Here is a 9,045-nt window from a genome sequence, read left to right on the forward strand (position 1 = left end):
CATGTAAATATTTTCTAAATATATACTGTATGTGTGTGTATTTATTTTTACTTATAAAACGGTTATTTCAATTCCTCGATTCTGGTCAGCAGGTGTGTTTTATTCACGATACAGCATGGCTATGACCGCTTCACCCAACGGTTCTGTGTATCACTGAGCAACACTCTTAGCAACATAAGCAATCAATAATATAGCAACAAAACTATTTCATTTATTATGTATTTCGGCAGAATTCACTGTTTGTTATTTATTTAATGAAGTATGAGTGACCCCTGCTGGCGTTATGTTGCACCTTTCATCTTTAATTTTGAGACCCCGACCTTTCCCCATCTAATAAACGCTTCTCATGCGGAGATATGTTGATGTGTGTGCGTGTCTGTGTGGAAGCCTACAGTTTCCGAAGTGAGGAGGGAATATTAAGGAACAATTTTTTTTAGCGGAAGGACAGCATTTAACGAACTTGCTTTAAAAAAGTAACATTTCAATACATACATATTTGGTTTTAATATTTTTTATTGTGTGGTAAGCGTTTTATAAAAGCAATAAGGTACTCGAGGCCGTGCTGTATCGTGAATAAATCACGGCTGAAGGGCGTTGTTAGGCATGACGCGAAGCGTCTTACATAATAAATATACACAGTACACGCACATATATTATGTAAACAAAAACCTTTATTTTGGATGCGATTAATCGCGATTAATCGTTTGACAGCACTAATATATATACTATATATATATTACACATACAGTTTCATATTTTATTTTGTGTTGTTATATAAATATATAAAATAACAGTCACCATTTATTACCATTATTTTTTATAAAGAGTTGCTCACAAAATATGTTAATGGCTTAATAAACACAAAACGTCTTATTTAAAACATACAAATGGAGAAAGGTATCTGTGAGGGCTGTTTAGGGGCTGAAGATAGAAAATATCATTAACTCAGCATAAAACAACAGAAGTCAATAGAATGTGCACACCATGATAGAAAAACTTGTGTGTGTGTGTGTGTGTGTGCACGTAAAGTGTGTATCAGTATCTCCTCTCACATCAGTAGGAGATCGATGAGAGTAATGTGCTCCATCTTGTCCGAAGAACAAATCCCACACACACTCACTCACAAAGTACAAGTACAGGTAATAAACACACACCTGGAACACTAAAACAGGTTTGTACAACACACACAGACACACAAAAGACACATTAATCAGCTTGTGAGGGGAGGTAGACTTGGGGAGCAGATGATGTGGGGGGGATCGACGCTCAGAATCCTCCATGCTAATCTATTTAGAAGCTCTCTGCATGAATGCAGCAGATAACACACACCACAGTGACAGAAAGATAAAGCAAAGGGAAGAGCGAGATAAACAAATAAGTGAGAGAATGACAGCCTTTGAGAGTTTAGAGAGGCGGGAAAGGAGAGAGTGGGCCGCTCTGTGTCTCTGAGGTCAATATGCTGTCAAACAATAAGGACTCAACAGTTCTCTGGCTTCCATCAATATTTGTGCGAATTTGTGTCTGTGATGGTTTCAAAGACACCTAACAGTGGGGAAACGGTACCTTAGTGAATTAATACCATGCTCACAAGACAATGCCGCAGGATGCTTCATTGTTTACAGTGTTGAAGTAATTTTCTCTCAGCGAGTTTTTGTTTTGAATAAGAATGTTTGTGGCCTTGTTCTTTCCTGCACATTTTTCATTATTTACTCACCATCTTATTGTTTCAAACCTGCTTCATCAAGTCTTGACTAATGTTATTTTAGTATTAATTTGATACTATTACAGTATTTATTAATATTTTGATTTGTAAAAAATATTTTTTACGTTTTACGTTTTCAGTTTCATTTTATTTTTTAGTAAATTTGTTACATTTTTGTCATTTTTTATATATATTTTCCCCATTTTTTTCAGTTATACTAATTTTCATACTTCAACTTACTTATTTTAAGTTTTTTTAGTTTTTAATTTAATATTTATATTTTATTTTATTTAGCTTTATATTTAGCTTTATTTCAAAAATGAAAATTAATATAATAGTTATACAGTTAACAATATACTGTACTGGCCTTGACATGCCATATGTAAATGTCCATACTGTAAGTATAATTTGTTGTACTATTTGTTGATCGGTATTCAGTAACACTAACTTCAACGTGAACAAATTCAACTAGTGTTCCAAATAGTGTTTTCTTTTCTTCTTTCAGTGATTAAAAGTTAAATTCTGAATTTCTAATAAGTTTAAATTGGAAATTAAATGCTGCAAATGAGATCTGAGAGCAAATCATTTCAGGGACAGTGACCTTTAAATTAAAATTCTATCATTTGGTCACCCTCGTGTTGTTGCAAACAAGTTTGACTTTTTCTTCTGTGGAATATAAAATAAGATATTTTAATAAATGTATGTTTTGTTTGTTTGTTTACAAAAAAACAGCTTGGTTACCAACATCATATTTTGTGTTTTGCAGAAGAACGCAAGTCATACAGGATTGGAACGACATGAAGAAGAGAAAAGAGCAGCAGGAACATTCTGCAAAATATCTCATTTTGTGCTCCAAGAAATATAATCACAGAATCTGAATTTTTTTCACTGAATCATTCCTTTAAATTAAAAAGGAATACAATCCTTTTTAATTTCAAAATAAAATAAAAAAAAAACAAACTGTACAGCTGAGGCAGCTTTTATATGAAATCCGAGATGTACAATATGTCTAATTTCATACGCACGTGTCTACAGGCTGACATTCACAAGGGCTGTGTAACGTGAATGTCATCAGCTCTGATTTGGGATCAGTGTTCAGAGCAGATAGAGAGCACAGCAAACTCATCTATTTATGATTAATGCTCTCCTAAATGTCAGCAGCACAGGCCAGTGGTTCACAGTCCCTCACAAAACCTCACACTCATTATAGTTCACCTAATGTTAACTCTACACTGAAATTCAGTCTCAGGAAAAGACAACAAGAAACATATCTCTTAGAAAGTCAAGTTGAAGTGAAGATAGAAAAAAAGAGCAAAAGGACAGGTTGAGGAGAGACTCAGGCTGGGCGGCACGTGAGACAGCTCACACGGATGCGCTAAACATCATCCTGTCGTCTGTTCCCTCCCGTCATAATGCTGACATTCTGAAAGCGTGGGCTGGTAAGTCATTGTTTTAATTCGAGAGAGAGGAAGAGGAAGAGAGAGAGAGAATTAGATGGAAAGCTAGTTATTAAATGCTAGATCATGTAAAAGGCTCAAGCAGTGCAGAGCAAATTTCAGCTTAAATCCTTTTCCCATCTCCCACACTGTCTGTACTCTTGGTACCTTTTTGAAAATCATTTTCAAGCCGTGGAACGTCACACAGCAATAAAAATTAGTCAAGACACACATACGCACACGCACACAGAGCAGATACAGATTAAGGCCACAGGAACAAATCCACCTAGCAAAAAGCCACATTTAAATACTGACTGAGTGGCATTTTGAGAACAAATCTGTGGAAATCTTTCCCAGGAGAGCAATATTATTATCTTATAAAATTGAGGCTGACTTTTAAGAGAACATGAAATGACATTCGCAACTTATTTCACTTCTGTAAAGTGATGTTTTTCAAACGGAAACAGAATATTAATTTGACTGGATTTTGAAAAAGAGGCTCCAACATTTTCAATTGATTTATGGTAAATTTATTCATGTTTGTTAATACATATTTATTCATAATTTTTTTAATGATTTATATTATTATTGTTAATTTTAAGTTATTGATTTTTACATTGTTTGCCTTTTATTATAATTATTTTTTCTTTTATTGTTTTTTTTGTTTAAATTTATTCATATTATTTTAAATGTTTAATATTATTATTTTTTTCTTCTTCTGATATATTATGTGAAATAAGAAATAGGTCATTTTTTGCTTTATTATATTTTATATTTGTTCATATTATTTAAATGTTTTATATTATTATTTTTATTTTTAAGTTATTCGATTTTTAAATTTTCTGCCTTTTTCATCTGATATATCGTACAAAATAAGATTATGTAAATTTATTATATATTTAAATAGAGCCATTGATTAGTTTTGTTTTATTTTATTGTGTTTTTTAACACTCATTCATATTATTTTAAATGTAAGTTATTCAGTTTTTTAACTGTTAGTTATTTTTTTCCTTTTCTTCTGATATATTATGTGAAATAATAAATAGGTAATTTTTTGTTTTATTAGTTTTTATACTTATTCATATTATTTAAATGTTTAATATTTTTATTTTAAGTAATTAATTGTTACTTTTGTCTTTTTCTTCTGATATGTTAAGCAAAATAAGACCATGTAAATTGATTAAATAAGTACATTGAGTCATTGGCTAATTTTATTATTCGTTTTTCATATTTAATCATATCATTTATACTTTTATTATTATTATTATTTTTCATTTTCAGTTATTAGATTTATTTATTTATTTTTTACTTTTTTGCCTTTTTCTCCTGATATATTGTGTGAAATCATGAGACCTGTCCAAGTCCTTAAATAAGTAAATAGAGTCATTTTCAATTTCAACAACTGTAGTCTTTTCAGAATGTGATATTGTTTTTCTCAAAGTGATCTTGATATCTTTGTCAACATCGTGCAGTAGGGGACGCAGTGTCCGCCAGCTGACGGGGTGTTGAACAGCAGATGAAGGATCAAGCGCATAAAGAAGCGTGAAGACTCTCACCAGAGCACACAGCAGGTCCACAGCTTCCAGGATCAGCTCCTGGTGTCCGATGCGGGATACCCCCAGATCTTCCAGCTCCTGATGGGTGATCCTCAGCAGCTGGTCACCTCCTACCTTCTCCCGTTCAAAGTTCTTTATATACTGCTGCAAGCAGTCATCCAGACCTGTAGGAACATCAAGAAAATATCAGCAATCTAGGCTCATTTCTGATTTGCATCGGCAAAATTAGAACATCCCAAAGTATGTGGAATTTATGGTTAAAGTGCCCAAATGGTAGGGGATAGTGGGGGAAGATGTCCTCCATAAGACCAGTGTCTTATTACTACTATATTGTAACATTTAGAGATGAATTTAGGATGTACAAGATGATGATATATCATAAAAGTAATAATAAATGTATCTAATATTTCCCACACCCCCTTGCGTGAAGATAACTGGTAAATTAAGCATTGACCTGGTTTCTGTTAGAGAGCCCATGAGTCATGCAGATGGTGCTGAACATTTAATAATTGCTCATCAAAGCGATAACAGTGGACAAGTGCAAGGTTTATGAAATAAATATTTATGTATTTTCTGTTAATTAATTTCTAAAACCTTTCACTTGACCACTATTAATGGTTTAGGCAATAACAGAGTAATTTAGACTTCTGCATTGTCTAACACAGAAATTAATATTGCCTATACAGTACATAAACATAAACGTGCCCATTACTACACTGCATAGATCTCATACTGCGCAAACTAAGATTTATATCCACTTTGGTGTAATTGATTTCAAAACAAGAATAGTTCACCCAAAAATGAAAATTTGCTGAAAATGTACTCACCCTCAGGCCATCCAAGATCTAGATGATTTTGTAAAAACATATTTGGAGAAATTTGGCATTGCATCACTTGCTTACCAACGGTTTTTACTTTTAAACAGTGCTTTCTGTGCATATTTCTCTCCTGATTCAGAAGAGAAGACTTTTTTCAAGCAATATTATGGATAGAGGATAAATATTTTAGCCAGAAGCAATGGTTTGACGCTAAAAACATCAAAATGATGGATTTGTTTCGTACAAACATGCAGCTTTTTTCACTTTTCACAATATGTTAATTGATGGACTGGAGTTATTGTGGATTATCTATCCATTGATGAGCAAGTAATGTATTGCTAAATTTCTCCAAATTTGTTCTGATGAAGAAACAAACTCATCTACATCTTGGATGGCCTGAGGGTCAGTACTTTTTCAGCAAATTTTCATTTTTGTGTGAAAAGCAGTGGTGATTGATAATGAATTATAATATAATCAGATTTGTGCATGCCAAATGTCTGTGCAGCACAAAATCTTCATAAATGCATCTGCTTCAGACTCTGTTTACCCCAAAATCAGTGACAACTAAGAAACGCAATGGATGCCACACTTATTCCACCCTAACTATGTCGCATATCCATCAAACTGACAGTAAATGAGAGCTAAGCCACATCGCAACCTTCCTATGTTTGAGCGAGAAGTACATTTGATGGAAAGGAAACATAACTGTCCAAAAAAGCTGCATGTAAATAGAATTTGTGATGGACAGAAACAGTTGGTTTAAATTAAACCATAACTTCAGCCATTTTGAGATCTATATCAGTCTAGAAAGCTCCGTGTCCAGAATAAAATCCGTCCTAAATCAAATCAGAAATTATTGCTGCACCGTCTACAGTAATGCCTCTGAAAACCGATAGGATGCTCACATAAATCAAAATAATAAAGCTACCGTCAGCTGTACAGGATAGATGCGGCTACGAAGACTATAAATACAGAGGAATAGACTAATAAAGAATGAGTGATCTAGAAAGCTTCGAAAACACCACCATTCACAACTGTCACCATCAAACAGGTGACGACACACACTCTCAGTAATGCTACACACTTGTTGGACTGCATTTGTCAGTCTTGGGCATTCTGTCGTCCAACGGCACATCTCACAGCAGCCGCGCTCTCCGAACAGCTGCTGTTCGACACAACGTACATAACTGCAGGATTTACATATTTTGCTTAAAGCATGTGCATGTGTTCATAATAGTGTATGGAAGAAGGAAGATCGTCGGAACTCTTTTTAATCTCACTAGCTGCCCTTAATTAAATCTAATGCAACTATCATCATCCAGCTCATTAACAGGAAGGGACAAAACTCATTGGCCAAGACAGCAAGAATAACAATAGCTGTCATTACTGTTCATAAACAATATCGGACTCATTAATGAGAGACTGCTTCACTTGTTAGATAATTAGTTTGTGATCTGAGGTCTGAATTTAACTTGGAAGGGACTGCTGAGGATGAGAATCTCAAAGCGAATGCGAGATGAGTAACTTCTGCTGATGCTGTGACTCTGATTCACATACTAGACAGGTGCAGTGAACAATTAACTGTTAGCTAATGTTGTTAATAATGATGTGTGGGCAACAGGATGAAGTGATTTAGAAAGAAAATAATGAAATAAAAGCAGAGAGAATGTGAAATCCCATTGTTAATCTTAAGAATATACCTGTGACAAGAATGGTCCCTTAAAAATTCTGTCTCAGGCCCCATCATGAATTCAAGCGATGACCCTTTACCAATACAGAAATTTTGGTTGATACTTATAGCCATTATTAATTTTTAAACTTTGGTTAAAAACCAAAATGTCTGCTATTATATTACAAATCTAAACAGTTTTGTTGTTGTTGTTGTTGTTGTTGTTGTTTTTTACAGAAAATGAAGTAATAATTTTAAGGGTGCACAGAGGCACAAAAAGGAAAATAATTAGAGACATTATAGGCTAATAGCACTAATTATTTAAAAATTGTGACCAAATCTATAGTATATTTCCTCTTTTAACCCTCATGTTCTGTTGAGATTGACTACTGTTCAAAGTTTTACTTATGCTCACTAAGGCTGCATTTCTTTGATCAAAAATACAGTAAAAAAAACAGTTATATAATAAACTATTACAATTTAAAATAACTGTTTTCAATTTTAACATAATTTAAAATATAATTTATTTATGGGATGGCAAAGCTGAATTTTCAGCATCATTACTCCAGTCTTCAGTGTCAAATGATCCTTCTGATAGCATTCTATTATGCTGATTTGCAGCTGATTTCTTACCATTTTCAATGTTGAATTGTCAGACTTTGTTCTGTGTTTTGTGTGTGTTTTGCTCCCCATGTGTTTCTATGCCCTTATTTGGTCCTTCCTGTTCCTGTCCTAATTGTTTCCAATTTGTTCCAGGTGTGTCTAGCTATTATCCTCGTTTCCCTTGTATTTAAGTTCCTGCCTGTTCAGTTTCCCTTTTGTCTGGTCTACTCATTACGTGGATGTGTTTCCTGCTGTACATTGTTGATGTACCCTGTGTTCTATGGATTAAAGTCGTATATTCCTCGTCTCCTCGCTCCTTAGTTCCTGTTATCCTCGTGTGTGTGTCGTGACAGAAGACCAGACCAATAACAGAAAAGTAAGCGGCGCCCCCACTCCCCTTGTTTTATTTCCGTTTTAAAAGTTTTTTGTTTCCCGGTTTTCCTCCGCAGCAATGGAAGCGACCGCTCAGTTCACCGCCCTAGCTCGTCTGGATCTCCCCTTCACTGAGTGTTCCTGGGAGTTCTGCAGGCTCGCAGTGGCATCGGCTTTAGACGACGCCATGCTCAACTCGCTGTTCTGGCACGGGGCCAATTACCATCGCCCCGTGGACCTCCCAGACACCACGGGACTAAGCTGGAGGGAAGGGATCCTCTGGTGTCTGGAGAGCGTCCGGCTCCGAGCCAGAACCAGCCCACCGGCCACGGCATCCTCAAGTCCGCCGGCTCCAGCCTGCCGGCCGTGGCTCTCTCCAGCCCGCTCTCTCCAGCCACAGCTCTCTCCAGCCCGACGGCCGCTCCAAAGTCAAGCCCGCCGGCCTCGGCTCTCTCCAGCCCGCCGGCCGTTTCGATGTCAAGCCCGCCGGCCGCTACGAAGTCAAGCCCACCGGCCGCGGCTATCTCTAGCCCGCCGGCCATTCCAATGTCAAGCCCGCCGGCAGCGGCTCTCTCCAGCCCGCCGGCCGCCCAATTCACCTCTAACCAAAAGAGGAGGATGAGGAGAAAGGGACTGTTCTCCGCCCTCATCCCAGCCCCAGAGCTCGCTCCAGTGTCGGCTCCAGCCCCAGCTCCTCGAAAGCGCCTTGCTGAGCCTGCTCCTCCAGAGCACCCTCCAGTGCCAGCTCCTCGTAAGCGCTTCACTGTTCCCGAGTATAGCCCACGGAGGGCTCCTGTTCCCGAGTACAGCCCAAGGAGGGCTCCTGGCCCCCAGTTAAGCCCAGGGAGGGCTCCGGATCCCCAGTTAAGCCCAAGGAGGGCTTCGGATC

General features: G+C 36.8%; 1 protein-coding gene across 2 annotated transcripts in view; it reads right to left on the reverse strand.

Annotated features, from left to right (window-relative positions):
• The window catches only part of LOC107705276 (connector enhancer of kinase suppressor of ras 2-like), a 124,430-nt gene that overhangs the window by 91,914 nt on the left and 23,471 nt on the right, over positions 1 to 9,045 (reverse strand). For both annotated transcript variants that reach the window (XM_016508505.1, XM_016508507.1), the window contains exon 2: positions 4,695 to 4,858. In XM_016508505.1, the coding sequence (XP_016363991.1) occupies positions 4,695 to 4,858 (164 nt within the window). The remainder of the gene's footprint in view (positions 1 to 4,694; positions 4,859 to 9,045) is intronic.

This window comes from Sinocyclocheilus rhinocerous, unplaced genomic scaffold, assembly GCF_001515625.1.
Source record: "Sinocyclocheilus rhinocerous isolate Xijiao unplaced genomic scaffold, SAMN03320098_v1.1 scaffold594, whole genome shotgun sequence".
Lineage (NCBI taxonomy): Eukaryota > Metazoa > Chordata > Actinopteri > Cypriniformes > Cyprinidae > Sinocyclocheilus > Sinocyclocheilus rhinocerous.